Source organism: Sapajus apella, unplaced genomic scaffold, assembly GCF_009761245.1.
Source record: "Sapajus apella isolate SASKATOON/1434 unplaced genomic scaffold, GSC_monkey_1.0 scaffold23, whole genome shotgun sequence".
Lineage (NCBI taxonomy): Eukaryota > Metazoa > Chordata > Mammalia > Primates > Cebidae > Sapajus > Sapajus apella.
Window position 1 is genome coordinate 23,956,416 of NW_022436963.1, and position 21,542 is coordinate 23,977,957.

Genomic DNA, 21,542 nt, shown 5'->3' on the forward strand with positions numbered 1-21,542 from the left:
TTCCTAATTCTGCTTGGGTTAAATTTTTGTGGTTTAGGAGGAATTTTATTTAGGGAAGGAAGAGAAAGCCTCGTGTTTTCAGAAAACGAGTGCTTTAATCTCTTGACATGGCTAGAATCCAGAAGAGATGAAGGCTATGTGATCTCATCTCTCTGGCCTGGGGAGGGTCAGACTTGCAGTTGTAGTTAGCTGAGAGCCTGGAGTTGGATGCGACACAGTCCACCACCTGCTTACCATCCACAGCCTGTGCTGCCTCGCCTCCCCTAGGGGGCTGCTGTAAGTGAAGTTCTGCCACGTCAATGCAGGAAACATAGCACTCTCCTTCCACATCTTGTTTTCATTTCACAGAAGTTTCCAAGGACTTGCCTCGTTAGTAGGCAGACCCTACAATTTTATAACTAGTCATTTGTATGCAATCTGTCCTGCGGTGGCCTCCTTCTCTATAAATATAAAGCCAGAAGGTAAGTAAGGTCTGAGCTTTTCTGTCAAGGGTGGAGAGGATTTGAAAACGAACATCTTACTGGAAGCAGCAGTCCCAGTGCACAAGAGAAATGAAATCTTCCTTCTATTTTGGTTTATTGGTGATTTATAGCTGGCTGACTTCCAAAAAGAATTTGAGACGACACATAGTAAAAGGCACATATACAATAAGTCCATTGAAATGATATAAAAAGTGAAAAGTCATAAAGAAGAGGGGTAAATAAATACTGTTGTCAAAAAATAAACAGTACTTTTGTTAGTAGGATTAAGTGTTAAATTTAACTCTAAGCTTTCCAGCAGCCATTTGAAAAAGGGAACCATGATGGGCTGTCTCATTTTCACTGAATAAGAGGAAAGGTTTATCAAGAGAGATCTTTTTTTTTTTTTTTCATGGAACTGCGTCATAAGATGAGAATTGTACTTGGGAATAGATTTTAGACATTAGAAGACTCTCTTTAGGTTGCTTCTGAAAACTCCTCCTTGAGCCCACATATGGAAAAGGAAGTTTACCTGCGAATCAGTGCAATATAAAAAAGAATTTGGCATGTGGAGTCCAGCAAACTGGGTTCTAGTCCAAAGCCATTTCAGCTTATTTTCTTCATCTGTGAAATGAGTAAATTAATCCAAAAGTTGTCTGAGATCTCTTCCAGCTCAGGCATTTGAGGATCCTGTGATGAGATCATCAAGTTTAGCAACAAAATCCCAACGATGGCTATTGCATGGCCCTTTGTGCTAACTCTTGCAAAATCACTGTTTCTCATTTATGGGCTCCATCGTCGGACTCTTACTGATTACTCAACCGCAACCCTCTCCAGAACTTTATTCTTTTTCTTCTGTGTTGGCCTGGATACTGCTGTTTCTCTTAAAATATGGCTTCTAAGGGAGACTTAAGCTACATCTAAGCCCTGTAGTTTTCCTCTGTCATTTCATTCCACAGTCATTCAGCAAAGGTGATTGCACATTTACTCCCAGGCACTCCTGGTACAATGGTGAATGGAGATGCTGCCCTCCCAGAATTTGGGGATGAGGGAAAGGAGACAATACAGAAATACATTACACTTGGCAGCATCCCCAGCTGCTCCAGTGAAAGGAATCATGCGTCTCATCAAGAGACACAATTTCCTGCAGTTCTCTTTAGTGTCTGAGATAAGCGTTCTCAGAGTATTCAAACCTGAATAAACGTCTCACTAAGAAGAGGTGGTGTTCTACAGCAAAAGGCTTTATCTATGGCCATCCCATAATTAGCCAAGAACCCCCAGAGCACATTAAAGGTGTCCAGATCTTGAGCACCATCTATGATATTATGTAGTGTGAGTCTTGATTCTATCCACAATTCATTTTTGCTGATTGGTTCATGAATCCCCTCGATCACCCTCCACACCTACTCACTCAGTAAGCCCTCTTGGTTCTGTCTCAAAAGTACATGCCCCGGTTCCACCATTTCTACTCCGTGGTTACTTACTGAGCTCTTAACCACCATTATTCCCTGCCTGGACACCTACAGGTGCCTACTCTCTGGTTTGTGTGGTTTCACTCTAGCGCCCTCTACAGTCCATTTTCCTCACAGCTGCTGAAATAATCTGTGCTAAGTAGACCAGATGGGGTTCCACCCATTTGCTGGTTAAAGCCCTCTAAAATAAATTTCAGTTTCCCAGTGTGACCTTTGAGCCCTTGCCTGATCTTAACCCTATTTAGTGTTCTGGCCGCCTCTCCTGCCACTCCCCATTCACTTGCTCCACTTCAGCCACACTGACCTTCAAATACACCAAGCCCATTCCTGCTTCAGCAGTATGCATCCATTCTCTGTGCTGGAATGTCTGCGCACATCCTAGCACGGCCAACTCCCCCTTTTCTTTCAGGACTATGCTCAAATGTCTTCTGAGAGGGGTCCTCCTAGCTGTTGAAGAACACAGGGTCCTCCCCATCACTCTCTTCTTCCTTACCCTGCCTAGTGCTTTGCTTTTCATAGCACCCACTGTATGAATATTGTATTTTATTTGTTCCTGCCCCCTCATGTACACTTAACAGTGATCTCTTAAATCACTGTTTCACTGACTCCTAAAACAGAGATGATCTCACGGTAGATACTCAATAAATATTTGTTGAATGAACTAATGAATGAGTGCAGGACCTGGCTGTGCAAGCCTTATTCTATGACTTTACTTATAGTATTAAGCTCCTTCTTATCTAATAATATTCAAAATAGTCCTATAGCCTTTAGAAGAATAGTGAGGGTCTTTAATAGTAACACCATTAAGGCTAGGCACAGTGGCTCACACCTGTAATCCCAGCACTTTGGGAGGCCGAGGTGGGCAGATCATGAGGTCAAGAGATCGAGGCAATCCTGGCCAACATGGTGAAACCCCGTCTCTACTAAAAATACAAAAATTAGCTGGGCGCGGTGGTGGGCGCCTGTAGTCCCAGCAACTTGGGAGGCTGAGGCAGGAGAATCACTTGAACCCAGGAGGCAGAGGTTGCAGTAAACCAGGATTGCACCACTGCACTTCAGCGTGGGCAACAGAGCAAGACTCCATCTCAAAAAAAAAAAAAAAAAAAAGTAACACTGTTAAAAGAGAGGGATGTTTCTCCTTTTAAATAGATTTTATTATTTTTTATTATTTGTAATAAAAGGAGGAGAGGTAGGAGAGTTTTTAGAAAACTAAATGGGGTTGAGATCAGGCAAGAGCTCAAAGGCCACACTGGGAAACTGAAATGTATTCTTAGTATGATGGGAATTCAGTCACTGGAGGGCACAGTGAGATAGTGTCTCACTAGGTCACCCCAAGGGAGTGTCTGAGACCACCATGATGATCCATCCCTTTCATAGTGTGAGCTTCTTGTATCCAGGACTAAGCCCGTCAATCCATTCATTTCTCTGCCAATAGCTATTGGTTCACAGGTGTGTCATATGACCCAAACTGGCCCAATCAGCCAGAGGGAAAGAACTTATTTTACATTATTAAACAAAAGACTCCATCTTCTAGATACAACCAAGGAAATAAATAGCTCCAGCTGCCACCATGATCATAAAGGAATCCCCTTTAGGATAAAGCCATCTGTTTGGGCAGTAGAAAAAGAAAGAAAATATGGGTCCTTGAGGACAGCACTGAGTCCCGGAGTCAAGGCATCCTAAGGTCTAACGTTTCTTGGGCCCTGTGTTGAAGTTGAGGGTTCCGTAATTACATCCAAAATAATCTTAGCTGAACCAGATGGTTCTTTTAAATAAAAATCTTGGAACTATTGATGGAGAGAAAGTGGAATAGTTGGGGGGTCACCCCGGAAGTGAGCATCCACCACTCTGGAGCAGCCATTGTGTGCACTTGACCTTATCAAATGCTGTGGGTAACTTACCAGAGGTAGGTTCCTGAGTGAAATTAGAGCTTTTCTTAAGGATTTTTAAAAACTGGGATCACAGACTATATGGTAAATGTACCTGATAGCAGTAGCTTGGGCATACCTGTAGAATGACCCTGCGAGGCAGACACACCTGAACGTGTGTTCCAACCTAGGGAATCGTGGAGCGGCCAACCCAGAGATTCATTCTTACGTTTTATGAGGAACATCTGAGCCCCCGTCTTTTCCTGTGGAACACGGGCTGTACAGGGGATTGAGGCCGTGAGATTGGGGTTGCATGAAGGTTGCCAGGTGGAGGTCGTTGAGGGGAGGGTGGTAAGTGAAAACGCTGCAATACATAAACTGCACACCTTTTGCAAGCAGTTGCAGTTCTTCTGCGCAGCCCTCCCAGACCGGCCTGTGCAGTCATCTTGTCCAACCCACTACCACCGGGCTGTATATAAGGCAGTCCTCCTGCCCAGCCCGCTGCCACTGAACTCTCTCCCCTGTATGGAAGCCCCCAGTAAAACCCCAGGTCTCATTTCCTATCTCTGTCTCTTCTTCAGCTCTTGAACCTGGTGCCTTCTCCACTGAGGTTAATAGGGGTTTGGCACAACAGAGACCTAAGGGAACAGCATAAGGGCAAACTGTTTCTAGTGGCTGAAGCTGTACACTATGCAACTCAGGGATTGCAGCCGTATTTCTGCCAGTGGAAAAGGCTGTTCTGCAATGGGTGTTCATGGGAACCAAGATGATATGGAGAGATGAGAAGTGACACAGAGCAACCCAGATGGGGCGGGGTGGGGTCAGGTGGTCTCTCGGGTCAGTTCCCAGTGTTGTTCTAAGGCCAGCTTCTTGCCTTTCACTGGCTGTGCTGTCTCAAGCTTTTTTAGATTCCGTGATGTAATCAGTTCCCCTTTTTCTTAATCTAATTTGACTTGCATTTGTTACTTACTAGCAAAGAGTCCTAACTAATTTGAATATAGCACCTGCGTTTAGCACCTTTACTAAATTCAGTAAATACTGGCCATATTGACACTGTGTATTTTAAAACTCACAAGTGAGAGTCTTTGGAAGAGAAGTTGAGAACAGATTTTCTTTAGGCATACTTCTCTTCATTTATAATTCACTGTAAAAAAACAAAAGACAAAGTTTTATGTTATACATATGTTAGCACAATTTTACAAATAATAAAATAAAAGACTTCTGTTGAAGATAGAATTCATTTTACATTTGCCTTAAATATTCTGATTTATATCAGATTATGAAGTTCTGAAAACTCCTCCTGGAAAAATAAGCTTTTTGACATGTACCTTTATTGGGAGTTGCTGATTTTGTGCTAGCAAAAAGAACGCTGATATATTTCAAGTGACTTTTAGATGATTCCCTATCTCTTTTAGCAACATAAGAAACTGTGATCTCATATGTATAATTTAGAATCCAAGCTTTACAAAAGACTGTAGAGAATGCGTAATCCAAAATGTGACTCCCTTTTATGAGTGAGAAAACTGAGATCCAAGAGGTGAAATAATAATGTACATAAAACACCTAGCACAGGGTTAGCTCATGGGAGTCACCAAATGATTGACTGTTCTGAGTACTGTTATTATCCATCATTGCATTGTTAGTAACCAAGCCATAACTAGGCCCAGCGAAGTACTTGTGTGACTTTGAATAAGTCAGTCCTCAGCAAATTGTGGCTTTCTTAGAAATAAGTTCAGTGACAAAAGGAGACAATGCAGGTAAAATGCTGACACTGAACATACCACATCAGAAACTCCCGGCAAGTGTTAGCAAGGGCTAAGATGCAGATTCAAGGCTGGGCCTGGTGACTCATGCCTGTAATCCCAGCACTTTGGGAGGCTGAGGCAGGAGGATCGCTTGAGCCCAGGAGTTAGAGACCAACCTAGGCAACATAGTGAGACCCCCCCATCTCTATTTCAATTTTATATATTTTTAAAAAGATGCAGATTCAAGCAGCCTTTTTCTGTGGGGGCAGGTATGACTTGAAATGGCGACTCAGCTTCTGTGTATAATAAATGATACACCAATCTCAGTCTCTTGGTACTCATTCAAAGCTGAAGCAATGTGGCCAGGCGTGGTGGCTCATGCCTGTAATCCCAGCACTTTGGGAGACTGAGGTGGGCGAAATCTGCTTGAGATCAGGAGTTTGAGACCAGCCTGACCAACATGGTGAAACCTGGTGTTTACCAAAAATACAAAAATTAGCCAGGCATGGTGGCAGGTGCCTGAAATCCCAGCTACTCAGGAGGCTGAGTCATGAGACTTGCTTGAACCCGGGAGGCAGAGGTTGCAGTGAGCTGAGATTGCACCACTACAATCTAGCCTGAGCGACAGAGTGAGACCTTGTCTCAAATTAAAAAAAAAAAAAATGTTTTCCAGCAGTTCAAATCTGATTCACAGTAAGGTAGTGTATTGAGACATAAAATAATGTGCTTTTTGCTGCCCTGCCTAGCCTGGTTTTGGCTTGAATATAAAATTTTTAGAGAAAAATGAAGTCTTCTGATGAATTTCATGTTAGTATTTAATAATTATGATGATAACAACTAATACTGAATGATGACTTAAAATATGTCAGGTGCCTTATTAAGCACTTCACCACGTTATTTCATTTGATCTTTGTAATAACCTAAGAGGTAGGAACTCATATTGGATAGGGCAGAACTCTTTCCATTGCAAGTGATAGAATGCCAGCTTATCTGTTTGTATCACTTAGTCATAAAAGGAATTTTAACTGATTCATAAACCTGGAAAGTGTGAAAAGATAAAGCTTCAGTCACAGGTGAAGCCAGGATTTCTAACCATCTTGCCTCCTTTTAAGCTCTGTTTCCTTCTGTGTGAGTGATACTCTCAGGTAAGTTTTCTCCACGTAAGAATTCCCGATAGGTCTGGGCATGCAGCCTCCTCCTCTAGTATCCCCTAAGAGGAAAATTCCATCCAGCCAAAGTCCCAGGGTGGCCTGTGTTGGCCTCACTTGGATCACATGTGTATCCAATCACTGATGGCTACATGTGAGATGTGCCTACAGCTGGTGGGATGAGGAGCAGCTGATTCAACCCCTCCAAGCCTCACAGACTGAGAACAGAAAAAGAGTGGTGTCTCCAAAATAAAATGAAGGTGCTTTTACCAGAAAGTCCTAAAAACGGATGCCAGTAAGAAACCCCAGAATCCAAAGCAGATGTCCATTATCATCAGTATGGCCATTTTACAGATGAGGAAACTGAGGGCTAAAGGTGGTTAAAGCACTTGCCCAAGATAGGACAGCCAAGTGGCAGACCTAGAATTTGAAGCAAGTTCATGTGCTTCTAGAGCAAAACTGCTAACCACCATGCTGTACCTGAGAACAAATCTGACAATTGGAACCATTTGATAGCTTTCTAGAACCTCTCTAGTTTTTTGTGATTGTTCAAATTTTGTAAGAAAAAAACAAGTTATGAAAATGATCCTACTTCAAGTATAAAAGTTTTTATATATTTACATATTTATATACACACACCCACATATATTGGGTATAACTCTGGAAGACAGTATACCAAAAAAGATTTTTTTGAGACAAGGTTTCGCTCTTGTTGCCCAGGCTCGAGTGCAATGGCTCACTGCAACCCCCACCTCCCAGGTTCAAGCAATTCTCCTGCCTCAGCCTCCCGAGTAGCTGGGATTACATTACTTGCCACTATGCCCAGCTAATTTTTTTTTTTTTTTTTTTGAGACAGAGTCTCACTCTGTTGCCCAGGCTGGAATGCAGTGGCACAGTCTCGGCTCACTGCAAACCTCCACCTCCTGGACTCAGGCGATTCCCCTACCCCAGTCTCCCAAATATCTGGGATTACAGGCACATGCTACCATGCCCAGCTAATTTTTGTATTTTCAGTAGAGACAGGGTTTCACCATGTTGGCTAGGCTGATCTCGAACTCCTGACCTCAGGGGATCCATCTCGGCCTCCCAAAGTGCTAGAATTACAGGCATGAGCCACTGCGCCCAGCCAGTATACCAAAATTTTAACAGTAATTATGAAATTGGAATTCAGTCCCCCCCCACATTTGCCAGTAGTGGTTGAAAATTTTCTATGATGTATGCACTACTTGTATATGCATTATATAACTTAAAGTATATAAATTACCATAAAAATTAAAAATCCCTCAATGGCCTGAGGCTTAAGAAGCTGGAAATTAGTTGGGGAGACCATTTTTCTTCGTTTCCTCCCTCTAAGTTTCAAAGTCCTTCATGTTCTTTTTCAGGAAATGAGAAATGCCCCTTTGCAGAATATGTAATCCTCATGTAATTCTTCTCCCTCGTATGTCAACAGCCATTTATTTCAAACTAGCACTGCTGATTCATATTTTAAAATCTCAATAACATGTTAATTTGGAAAGAAGAAGGAGATGGAGGAATAAAATCTCCTATATGTCAGGAACAATCATAGGGGAAAAAATGAAATGAGAATAGTCCAGGTGCCTTCATAGAATAAACACAAATATGAATGACCTCCACGAATGGCAAATGGATGGATTAGGAAGGTAGAGATGGTGAAGGTCTGTTGTGGAAATCATTCCCTGCACATGAGCACTTGGGGAGGCTGGGATGGGAGACTGAAGATCAGTACATGCCAGGAACCCTGCGTGGGGGCTTCATCTGCTCAGAGAGGGCTCTTTTTCTAACTTGTGTGTGGTTCCAAATGTAAAATAATGATTAAAAGCATGGCCTCTTAAGTCCAGCTCTCTGGATTTGAATCGTTGCTGTGACACTGATTTTAAAAGTTATGTATATGCACAATGATGTCTAAAAGCAAACACACACACGTACACACGTAACCGTAATCACCAACGTTAGGCACTGAACACCTACTATGCATTAGACCTAGACTTTAAGAATACAGCCTCACTGGGAGGCCAAGGCGGGTGGATCATGAGGTCAGGAGTTCAAGACCAACCTGGCCAACATGGTGAAACCCCATCTCTACTAAAAATACAAAAATTAGTCGAGCGTGGTGGTGGGAGCCTGTAATCCCGGCTACTTGGGAGGTGGAAGCGGAGAATTGCTTGGACCCGGGAGGTGAAGGTTATAGTGAGCTCAGATCACGCCACTGTACTCCAGCCTGGGTGACAGAGCGACATTCCATCTCAAAAAAAAAAAAAAGAATACAGCATCATTTCAGATATCATGAGCCAAGCTAAATATGTACTATTAATAATTAAATGCATTTATCAAATAATGTCATTAAGCCCTCCATGGAGTTTTTGGCACTCTGTTGGCATTATTCACATAATACCATGACTTTAAGGCAATTGCCAGCTCTTCTGTCTTGAAAGATTTATGATATTTGATTTAACTCGAAACCATGGGTCATTAAAAGTGATTTAACTGTTAGCAAAGTCCTTAGTGTCATGTGTGGGTTCTGAGTGAAGAATCTAATCATGGCATCAAGGGAGAACATTTTTGTCAGGGGATTCATGCCTTCCAAAGCCTGTGGTTTGCAGGGAGCTTTAGGAGGGACTCTCACTGCCAACACTTGGCATGGCTATAATTATCCATCACCAGACTCTCCGTCTAGGGGCTGTATCAAAGTGTTGTTTCCACTTCCTTAACTGCCACTCTCGCCTCATTTGCAGACCTTCTCTGTGTTAAAATAGCAAAAATGGTTTCATCTTGCAAAACATTCCACTAGGGAGGGAGACACCACTAATCTATTCTTCCCATAAGGTGAGCATATTTACCTTCTTAAAATTCATCTTCTACCATTTCCCCCCACGTATTTCTGTTTCCTTCTGTAAGTAAAACTAGTTGCCAGCAGCACAGTCTGGGGCTGTGTTTGAAAGAAGCGTGATTTTCCATCCAACTTACCCTGCCAGTCTGTATGGCAGCCTCAGGTGCACCTGAGTTAATTTAGCTTGACAGTTCAGGGGAAGCACTGATAAGAGAACTAGCAGGAAACAGCAGAGAAGAGGGTCTGAGTAGAACCAATTACTCGCTTTAATAATTCAGTGTGTTTTGCAGTAATAGGCTACAAAGTAAATAGCACTACACATAAATGCCATATTTCATTATTTATACACTCCAGAAATTGAAGTTTAATTAAGTCACACGCTTGAGACTTTTAAGCGATTAAGGAGACGCTTGTCTCAGGCACCATGGAGAGGAAGCATGGAAGTTGCTTGTCCCTCCAAGCCTTCTGTGTTATTCTGAATATCATTTTTCATTTGAGTGTGGGGAACACTCAAGCCAGGACAACTGGGGCAACATTTTCGAAACTTCACTTGTTCCCACATGGCATCACAATTCTTTCTTTTTTTTTTTTTTTTTCCTTTTTGAGATGTAGTTTTGCTCTTGTTGCCCGGCTGGAGTACAGTGGCTTGATCTTGACTCACTGCAACCTGCGCCTCCCAGGTTCAAGTGATTCTCCTGCCTCAGCATCCCTAGTAGCTGGAATTACAGGTGTCCACCACCACACCCAGCTAATATTTTTGTATTTTTAGTAGAGATGGGGTTTCACCATGTTGACCAGGCTGGTCTCGAACTCCTGACCTCAGGTGATCCACCCGCCTTGGCCTCCCAAAGTACTAGGATTACAGGCAAGAGCCACTGCACCTGGCCCACAAGTCTTATAATACTGCTACACTACCATTACCTGCTTTAAAATTTGTTACAACATCTATCCATGTTATAAACATAAGTGCATTGATATATTTATTTAATAACAGCTTTATTGTAGTTTAACTCAAATACCTTTTAAAAGTATACAATTCAGGCTGGGCATGGTGGCTCACACCTGTAATCCCAGCACTTTGTGGGGCTAAGGTGGGCGGATCACGAGGTCAGGAGTTCATTATCAGCCTGGTGGACATGGCAAAACCCTATCTCTATTAAAAATACAAAAAAATTAGCTGGGCATGGTGGTGCGTGCCTGTAATCCCAGCTACTTGGGAGGCTGAGGCAGGAGAGTTGCTTGAACCAGGAGGTTGCAGTGAGCTGAGGTCGCACCACTGCACTCTAGCCTGGGCTACAGAGCAAAACTCTGTCTCAAAAAAAAAAAAAAAAAAAGTATACTATTCGGTGGTTTTTAGTTTATTCAAAGAATTGTGCCTCCATCACCACCATCGAATTTCAGAACATTTTCACATTTTCATCATCCCAAAAAGAAACCCTGTACCCATTAAGCCATTAGTCACTTCCCATTTGCCCCTCCCCCTCATTACTGACAGCGATTAATCTCTTTTCTTCTCTTCCTCCCTCCTTCCCTCCCTCCATCCCTCCCTCCATCCCTTCCTTCTTTCCCTCACTTTCTTCCCTTTCTTTCCTTTCTCTCTTTCTTTTTTTTTGAGTCAGTCTTGCTATGTCGCCCAGGATGGAGTGCAGTGGTATGATCTTGGCTCACCACAACCTCCGCCCCCTGGGTTCAAGTGATTTTCCTGCCTCAGCCACACGAGTAGCTGGGATTGCAGGCACCCACCACCATGCCCAGATAAGTTTTGTATTTTTAGTAGAGATGGGGTTTCTCCATGTTGGCCAGGCTGGTCTCAAACTTCTAGCCTCAACGTGATCTGCCTTTCTCGTCCTCCCAAAGTGCTGAGATTACAGGCATGCACCACCACACCTAGCTAATATTTGTATTTTTAGTAGAGATGTGTTTCTCCAAGGTGGACAGGCTGATCTCAAACTCTTGATCTCAAGTGATCCGCCCACCTTGGCCTCCCAAAATGATGGGATTACAGGCGTGAGCCACCACACCTGGCCTCATTAATCTACTTTCTATTTCTGTGGCTTTGCCTATTCTGGACTTTTCATATATGTGGAATCATAAAATATGTGGCTTTTTACATTTTCATGACGTTCACAGGTTTACTGATTCCTTTTTATTGTCAGTTACTATTCCATTGTATGGATATACCACATTTGATGTATCAGCTCACCAGTTTATGGACATTTAATTTGGACTTTTTGGCTATTCGGAATAATGCTGCTATTTGAATATTTGTGTATAACCTTTTATATGGACATATGTTTTCAATTCTTACAGGTATATAACTAGGAGAGGAACTTCTGGATCATATGGTGCCTTCCATATTTAACATTCTCAGGAACTGCCAAACCTTTCCAAAGTGGCTGTACCAGTTTCCAATACCACCAGCAATGTTTGAGGGTCCTAGTTTCTCCACATCCCAAGTACATTTATTTTTAAAAGAAATTTTATATCGGAAAGCCAGAAATTGTCAGTAATAACATAAATAGAAGGTAATTGTCAAATCAAACACTAAGAACACTAACTGTTGTTCCTTTCTGGCTTGATATTCTTGCCTACTAAAGGTTCTATTGTCTTTTCAATTGAAAGGGAGGATTAGGCAATATCAGAAAAGTGTTCAAGACATACAAGCAGCAAGCTGAGTCGAGTGTAGTGGCTCATGCCTGTAACCCCAATACTGTGGGAGGCTGAGGGGGGAGGATCACTTGATCTCAGGAGTTCAAGACCAGTCAGGAAATACAGTGAGACTCCTTCTCTACAAAAATATAAAAATACAAAAGAGTAAGAAAGGCCAGACGCAGTGGCTCATGCCTGTAATCCCAGCACTTTGAGGGGGCCAAGGGAGGCAGATCCCAAGGTCAGGAGTTTCAGTCCAGCCTGGCCAACATGGTGAAACCTGGTCTCTACTAAATATACAAAAATTAGCTGGGTATGATGGTGGGTACCTGTAATCCCAGCTACTTGGGAGGCTGAGGCAGGAGAATCATTTGCACCTGGGAGGTGAAGGTTGCAGTGACCCGGGATTGTGCCATTACACTCCAGCCTGGGAGACAGGGCAAGACTGTATCTCAAAAAACAAAACAATAATTTTAAAAAAAGAATAGGAAAATATTAAAATTCTTAAAATGTATCAAGCTTAGACTTTCTTGTTCTTAGACATTGAAAAAGCACTGAAAATGGAATAGCTTTCTCACTGTGTGACTCAATGTTATTTGCTGCATTGGAGTCAAAATGTTTACTAGCACCTATGCATCACCCCATTGGAATATGTGGAATTAGGAGGCAGTAGGTCTTATGCAAGACCATTTCCGCTTACATTGCACAAGCAATCCAGAGATGGCTGGGGTAGCATTTGCTATGCTTTTTGTTTTCTTCTCTTAGTCTGATGTTTTCCTTTAGAACTTGGGTAGATTTGGCTGGGTGTGGTATATAGGTATATAGGGTATGCCTATAATCCTAGCACTTTGGGAGGCCAAGATGGGTGGATCACAAGGTCAGAAGATCAAGACCATCCTGGCCAACATGGTGAAACCCCGTCTCTACTAAAATACAAAAAATTAGTCATTAGCCAGGCATGGTGGTACGCGCCTGTAGTCCCAGCTACTCGGGAGGCTGAGACAAGGGAATCGCTTGAACACAGCAGGCGGAGGTTGCAGTGAACCAAGATCATGCCACTGCACTCCAGCCTAGTGACAAAGCGAGACTCTGTCTCAAAAAAAGGAAAAAAAAAAAAAGAAAAATTTGGGTAAATTTGAGAAACTATCAAAATTGCTATTTTTTTGATAGGATCATAGATATTAACCCAGTAATTCCATTTCTGGGAATGTAGTCTTAAGGAAAGGAGGAGAGGTGAGATGTGAGCTCAGATCCCTGGTTCCTGACCATAGCTGAACGATGGGTGATAACAAGCGTGTTAATATGCGGACTCCAGGACCTCACCCAAGACCCATGGATTCAGAATCCCTGTGGGTTGGGAGTCTGCAGAATGACAAACACTGCAGATGATTATGATGCATGGCTGGGTAGGGAATCCCCTGCCCTACATGGTGGTCTGGCATCTCTTCCAGCCACAAAACTGGAAAGATGGTCAAGATTTGGGTAAGGGTCATAGCAGTGAGCAACAAGGAAGGAATGGGTCAGTGGACATTTCAAAGGATCAATCAGGCGAATATGAGCAAGGCAGAAAGAGTCAAAGTTAATTAGCAACATGTTTTTAGGACGAATGTTATGACTCTCATTTTGACTGCTAAGTTGTAAGTTTGTTTCAAATTGGATTAAGGAGGAGGGGGTTTATTGGCTTAATAACAAAAGCGCCCAAGATTAGGGTCAGGTGCACCTAGATCCAGGTAGTATCACCAGAGATCTGCCCTACCGTCGTCTGGCCCTGCTTTTCCACTGTGATTAGTCAATTCCTGTTCAGGCTTTACCCGCATGGTTACCCAGATCGTTGCCATCAGCCCCTACCTTAGCAACAGGTCCTTAAAATTCCTGGACAGCAAATGTTCACTCCAGTCCTCTTTTATAAAGTAAACATAAGAACATTATTAACCATTAGAGTACTGCTGGAATTCCCTATCACCCATTCCCTGCCCAATCCTAGTCATTCAAGGGGTTAAGAAGTCCTAGGTCCCTAGACTGCACTCCCCTGGGTCCTCACAGTCTTGAGTGACATTTGAGAGGTGCTGAGTGCCATCAGTAGGAGGTGGTGAAAGCCACACCATACCAGGGCCCTTAAACTTTATTATGCGTTGTGACTGCACAGCACTAACACTGATTACCTAAAGCCTGAGATGTTTCATGTAATGTGAGAAGTAGTAGGGTGAGGCCAGCAAAGGTCTCATTAAATCCCAACCACTGATACTTGAACTGGCACCAGGAGAGGTTTTCTTTTTCTTTTTTAGTACCTGTCACCAGACACTGTGAAAGATTGTCGTCCCTAGCCCCTGCTTTTTGTACTGTGCAGACCCAAATCATTAAAGCCTACAAAGAAGAGAAGAGGTGGCCTGCTGTCTTGCAGGGCAGTGCATGCTTTTTTTAATTAAAAAAAAAAAGTCAAATAGTTTGGGGCCACACAAAAATATAGATAATAACAAAATGAAGTGTCCACCACTCAGCTTAAGGAATAAGATTTTAATCAGAAATAACCACTGTCAGACTGGGCATGGTGGCTCACGCCTGTAATCCCAGCAGTTTGGGAGGCCAAGGCAGGTGGATCACTTGAGGTCAGGAGTTCCAGGCCAGCCTGGCTAACCTGGCAAAACCCTGTCTCTACTAAAAATACACACAAAAAATAAACAGGCATGGTGGCCTGCACTTGTAGTCCCAGCTGTTCGGGAGGCTGAGGCATGAGAATTACTTGAGCATTGGGGGTGGAGATGGCAGTGAGCTGAGACTGCACCACGGCACTCCAGCCTGGGCAACAGAGTGAGATTCCGTCTTAAAAAAAAAGAAAAGAAAAAGGAAATAACCACTATCCTGCATTTGTTTTTTGTTTTATTTTGTTTGAGATGGAGTCTAACTCTGTTGCCCAGGCTGGAGTGCAGTGGCATGATCTCAGCTCACTGCAACCTCAGCATCCTAGGTTCAAGCAATTCTACTGCCTCAGCCTCCCAAGCAGCTGGGATTACAGGCACATGCCATCATGCCTGGCTAAATTTGTATTTTTAGTAGAGTCAGGGTTTCACCATGATGGCCAGGCTGGTCTGGAACTCCTGATCTCAAGTTATCTGCCCACCTTGACCTCCCAAAGTGCTGGGATTACAGGCATGAGCCACTGCACCAGCCTGTTATTCTTCATCCTCTGGTCTTATGTTGGTACATGCCAGTCTGGTTTATCTTTTTTACACTGCTATATGATATTCACTTTAAAAACATAGCAAATGTGCCAGGTGCGGTGGCCACACCTATAATCCCAACACTTTGGAAGGCCGAGGCGGGTGGATCACTTGAGGCTGGGAGTTCGAGATGAGGCTGAGGCAGGAGTGTCGCTTGAACCCTGGAGGCAGAGGTGGCAGGGGGGGCGCCGAGATGGTGCCATTGCACTCCAGCCTGGACAACAAGAGCAAAACTCCATCTCGGAAAAGACAAAGAACAAAACAAAAAACCCATAGCAAATATATTCACTTTTCTCCTTTGCATGGTCACTGAAGTTTATTTCCAGTTTTTTGTTATCAGTAAACAGGACTGCTGTGAACATTCTTGCATAGGTCTTGTGCAAATGTGCAAGAGTTTCTTCAGGTTATATATACAGGAGTTGGACTGGAGGGGTGGAGGTTGTACATCCATGTTCACCCGTGCTTAATGTTGCCAAGTGGCCCTCCAAAGTGTTCAGTCCAACTTGCACGGTCCCTACCAGTGCCTGCGCTGTCCCCTGCCCCACGTTCACACGAAAGCTCAATATGGTCAAGCTTCTATTTTATTTTGTAATTTTTGTCAATCTTAAAATAAATGAATCTATTATTTGGATTTATACTTCCCTGATTACTAAGATTAAAACTTGTTAATCTTTGCAGAAGCCCAATGTGGAAAGCTAAACCAGGAGTTGTTCTGTTTGGGGGGCAGGCGAGGGTGTTCGTATTTAAGATACCTAAGTGATTGCCTTTATGTTGTTAGCCCATTTGAATCATGCACATATCCCTAAATATCGGGCATAATTTTAAACAAATGAGTTTGCATTAAATCTCTTTGGTAGCGTATTTCAGCTAGTGTCTTGACTGATTTTTGGAAATTGACTGTCATTTTTGCATTATCTGTAACATCTCCTTCACACCTCTTTGCATGTTAATTGGGAGTTGGCCACAGCGAACATGAAAACCCACCCATGAAGCCAAGGAAGAGACCAGACATCTGAGTCTTGCCAGTGGGGGTCCTTACATTCTTCAGGCAGACCCCTGATTTAGTGCTGCTGTTCTGCTGTCCTCTCTACATGGCATGCTCCTCCCCAAGATGGGCACATGGCTCACTACCTCCCCTCCTGCAGGTCATTTGCAGAGTTCACCTTAGTGAGGCCTTTTCGAACGTGGCACTGTCAGGAATATACTGCCCCAGCCCACCAGCCACACCTGGTACCCCCATCCTGCTCCACTATGTATTTCTTTCATAGTACTCATCACTGTCTAGCTTTCTATATAAGTTATTTATTTACCATCTGCTTTGACTATTGTCTGTGTTTCCCTTAATTCCCCACAGAATGTAACTTTTTCCAGTGCAGGTGTCTTTGTTTTGTTCACTCCTGTCTTCACAGAATAATGCCTACACAAAATAGTACTTAGTAAAGATTTGTTGATTAATAAATGGGCTGGAGTTAGCAAGGAAAAGAGGGCAGAGAAGAGTAAGAGACAGACAATGTATGTGCCAAGACCTGGAGCCAACACAGCGTGGTCTCATGCACTGAAGTGAAACAGAATAGGACTGTGATTATGAATGGCTGTCTCTCCAGGTTGGGGTCCTGGGGCCACTTGTGAGAGATGTAAGTAGGGGCCATAGTCAGCAGCTTGGACTTACCTTGGGGGCAGTGGGGAGCTGTTGCATGATTTTAATAAAGAGAATACGCAATACTATTTGCATTTTAGAAGAACATCGGCCGGGCGTGGTGGCTCAAGCCTGTAATCCCAGCACTTTGGGAGGCCAAGGCGGGTGGATCACGAGGTCAAGAGATCGAGACTATCCTGGTCAACATGGTGAAACCCCGTCTCTACTAAAAATACAAAAAATTAGCTGGGCATGGTGGTGCACGTCTGTAATCCCAGCTACTCAGGAGGCTGAGGCAGGAGAATTGCCTGAACCCAGGAGGCGGAGGTTGCGGTGAGCCGAGATCGCGCCATTGCACTCCAGCCTGGGTAACATGAGTGAAACTCCGTCTCAAAAAAAAAAAAAAGAAGAACATCACCCTGGTACCAACCAGGAGAAAGCATAGGCTGGGGGTTAAAGATAACACTGGAGACAGGTGGACCACCCAGAGGGCTTTCTCAATGATCCAAGGGAAGGGAGATGGTGACCTCACCAGATAATGGCAGGGAGAATGGAGAGAAGTGGACAATTTCCAGAGATACTTGGGATGTCTCTACTGTCTTCTCCTGTGATTCCCAAAGTAAATGGAATCCAAGTACCTCTCTGCATCTGGTCTTAGCTGAGCCATGAGGTCGTGCTTCTAAGCATGCTTGTAAGTAATCAAATTGGGAAGCTTTCCAAAATGCTCCACCCACATCTTCAACTTTCCTGCTGGTGAAAGAAATCTGGAGCAAGACTGCCATTATTCAACCATGCAGTGAATAATGGAGCAGCAAGCTGATTGAACTCGAAGTTTTTGGAAGGAAGGTAGCATTTGACATCCAAGTTCCCCTGGTCTCCAAATCTTTTGTGCAAGTAAATTAGTTTCATTTGTCTCAGGGCACCTTTTCCAGGCCAACTTCTTCCAACTTGCCTGCAAATCTTTCTCAGTGGTGTGTTTGAGGCTTGGCTGCTTCCCCTCGTCTGGAACAAATATTTTATTACTGGGAAATAGCTGGATGATGATTCTGGACCCTTGGACCCTATCCCTCTGTCAGCTGTTGACTCAGTATTTGATACCTTGATCATTTTCAGTTTAACCTGCCCCCTTTCCTGGCTGTTTCTCATTAATGTGAATTTCATACTGGAAGATGAATTTCATACCACCACCTCACCAGTATTGGCGAGACGGTCAGGATTAACACCTGAGGTGTAGTCAGGGCACATATGTTGTTTTCTTTGCTCACCTCCCAGACGTGCATGACTTTCTTTGGTCCAGTGGTCATGCATTCCACCCCAACCTAAAAACATCCAGATGATGGGAATATCTTGTTGCTTGTTTCACATGGGAAAGCCACAACCCACCCTCCTCTTGTTCAAGTTGCATTCAAATCTAATTTTCATGGCCTGTGCGAGTGGGAGCTCCACAGCCCTTGTGTCAGCTGTCGATGTTTAGCAATACTATTTCCAAACATGGGCCAGTAGACAGCCAGCAGGCACTAGACAGCTGAGTGCTGGCAGAAAAAGCCTCAGACACCTATAGCAGTCCAAACAGTGACTCATCCTGCAATTGCCAGGATAAATATAGGAATAAATGGTATTTTTCTCCAAGCAGGAGGAATTGTCAAAATGCTTATCACTGTAAAAAATATAACAGATTGTGCCTGATCATGTTTTGAAATGTTCTAACCATTCACTAGCTGGTTTTTTGTTATTTTTACTTTTTTGAGTTCAGTAATGGCTTTAACTTGTTTTCCTTCTTTCTAGGAGGCCTGGAGAACCCAGGAGTTTCCAAGCTGTGCTGCCACCCGAGCTCTGGATCCACCTGGCTGTGGTGGCCTGTGGCAGTCGGCTGGAGGAGACGCTGGTCATGCTGAAATCAGCTGTGCTCTTTAGCCACAGGAAGATCCAATTCCACATCTTCACTGAAGACTCTCTGAAGCCCGAGTTTGATAAGCAGGTGAATTTGCAGAAATCATGGCACAGTGTTTTACTGAGTACAAACAGACTACCTTTTAGGAACTGCATATTCTGTTGACTAATGTATTTTGCTGCATGTTCAATTGTGTGACCTTGAACACTTGACTCTGAGCCTTGCTTTCTGGTAATACAGGGATAATTACACCACATCCCTCACAGGAATATGGTGAGAACTGAATGAGGACAGGGTCTCACTCTATTGCCCAGACTAGAGTACAGTGGTGTAATCTCAGCTCACTCACTACAGCCTCAACCTTCTAGGCTCAAGTGATCCTCCCACATCAGCCTCTCAAGTAGCTGGGACTATAGGCATGTACCACCATGCCTGGCTAATTTTTGTATATTTTTTAATATAGAGACAGAATTTTGCCATGTTGCCCAGATTGGCTTAAGCGATCTACCTACCTCGGCCTCCCAAAGTGCTGAGATTACAGGCATGTGCCACTGTGCCCAGCCCGTTTCTTTTTTCTCTTTCTTTCTTTCTTTTTTTCTTTCTTTCTTTCTTGCTTGCTTGCTTGCTTGCTTGCTTTATGACAGAGACTTGCTCTGTCGCCCAGGCTGGAGTGCAGTGGTACAATCTCAGCTCATTGCACCCTCTGTCTCTTGGGTTCAAGCGATTCTTCTGCCTCAGCCTCCCAAGTAGATGGGATTATAGGCATATACCCCCATGCCTGGCTAATTTTTGTATTTTTAGTAGAAACAGTGTCTCACCGTGTTGACCAGGCTGGTCTTGAACTTCTGATCTCAAATGATCCACCTGCCTGTCCCTCCCAAAGTGCTGGGGTTATAGGCATGAGCCACGGCGCCTGGCCATTCTTTTTCCATATACAGTTGTGTATCTGTATGTTTGTACATATAGATATGCATATGAATATGTATGTATATGTGTATGTATATGTATGTGTATGTATGTATCCTGATTAAATTGTATTTCTTTTACAAAATCAGGATTATACTCTGTATATTGTTGTGGAACTTGCTTTTCTGCACTTAAAACTGTATCATCAGCCTTGTTCCAGTATTCTTACCTCATTCTTTTTGGTGACTACATACTATTTTATTACATGGCTGAGTCCTCATTTATTTGACTATTCTGATACTGAAGAACAGGTAGTGAGTCTTTTCCAGTAAAAAAGAAGAGCTTTGGAAAGGCCTCTTCTCCCAGGGTAGATACACACATGACCTTTGCAGATGAGGCTTTGTTTTCCTTGAGAGTTTTCTCTTGCAGTAAGTTCTTGAATGGTGGCAGAGCAAGAGGCTGGTTTGCTTTGTGTCCACCGACTTGAGTCAGCAGTGCTGTATGCTGTCACCAGGCTGGCTGCACTAATAAGAAATGACCAAAAAAAAGCATGTTGGGCTGAGAAAGGCTAATAATAGAAAGATAGAAAATGTGTTACGTTTGAGTGGGAAAAAAAAATCACCTCGACATCTTTACCAAGAGAGACTAGGGAGGAAATAGACTTGGGGCTTTGGAATTGATTGGAAAATGCCTTGTAAAAGATTTGAGTCAGGGGAAGGGTAAAGGAAAAAGGCTGAAACTCTAACAGTTAGCTCAGAAGTGGAAGTATAAGGGAATGATAATGAGAATATACTGCTTTTATCAAGGGCTTATGATTTATGAGTTCATCTCTTTTAATCCTCATAATCTTCAAAGGTAACCTTTGAAGAAGGTAATCATCGGGTCCCAATTTTACAGACTGAGATCATTGAGCCTAGAGAACTTTAGCAATTTGCTCATCAGTGTTCAGGTCAACTGTATTGGCTCAGCCTTCCATGGAATTAATCGCTATACAATACTATGTCCTGAACTAGTAGACAGAAGACTCAAATTCAAAACTCATCTCTGCTATGTACTTGCTATATGACCTTGGGTAAGTCTTTTGGCTTTTTGAGCCTCAGTTTCTCCATCCGCTACTTGAGGCTAGCAGGTTTGATAAAAGAGATGGTAGATCTGTAACCTGGATAGGTCAGATCAGACTACAGTAACAACTCCCCCAGAACTCAGACACTTTTCATGTGCCTGCAGCTTGTCTCCCAGGGGACAGAGCCTCCATTCTGCACAGCCTCTTAGGTTTGGGATGGAAGTAGACTGAGACTATTCATGTGTTAGCTACACTTGCCAGAGCATTTGACATCTGTAGTTCCTGGGATGCCATGGCAGGAAAGAGACTAGACAGTCATAAACCCGCCTTTCATTCCCTCAATGTGGCAGTGACACAGGTTTTTCCATGCATGTTGAACTGGCTAGAAGTAGTCACAAGCCTATCCAACTACAGGGGGCTGAGAAACGCTCTTATGGCAGAATGGAGGGAAGCTGGCTATGTGCAGACACTAGTCATGTCTTGTATAATATCTGTCTACTTAGTATTTATTGAGTACCTGCTTCATGCTAAAAAGCAAGTTTGTAGGGATTGGGCAGAACAAAATACAGACTTGGACTTTAAAAGGGGAAAGGAAGGGCTAGGCGTGGTGGCTCATGCCTATAATCCCAGCACTTTGGGA

General features: G+C 43.3%; 1 protein-coding gene across 1 annotated transcript in view; it reads left to right on the forward strand.

The window, feature by feature from the left end:
- Nucleotides 1-21,542, forward strand: part of GXYLT2 (glucoside xylosyltransferase 2) — an 86,528-nt gene that overhangs the window by 2,974 nt on the left and 62,012 nt on the right. The window contains exon 2 of the mRNA XM_032290483.1: nucleotides 18,828-19,020. Within this exon, the coding sequence (XP_032146374.1) occupies nucleotides 18,828-19,020 (193 nt within the window). The remainder of the gene's footprint in view (nucleotides 1-18,827; nucleotides 19,021-21,542) is intronic.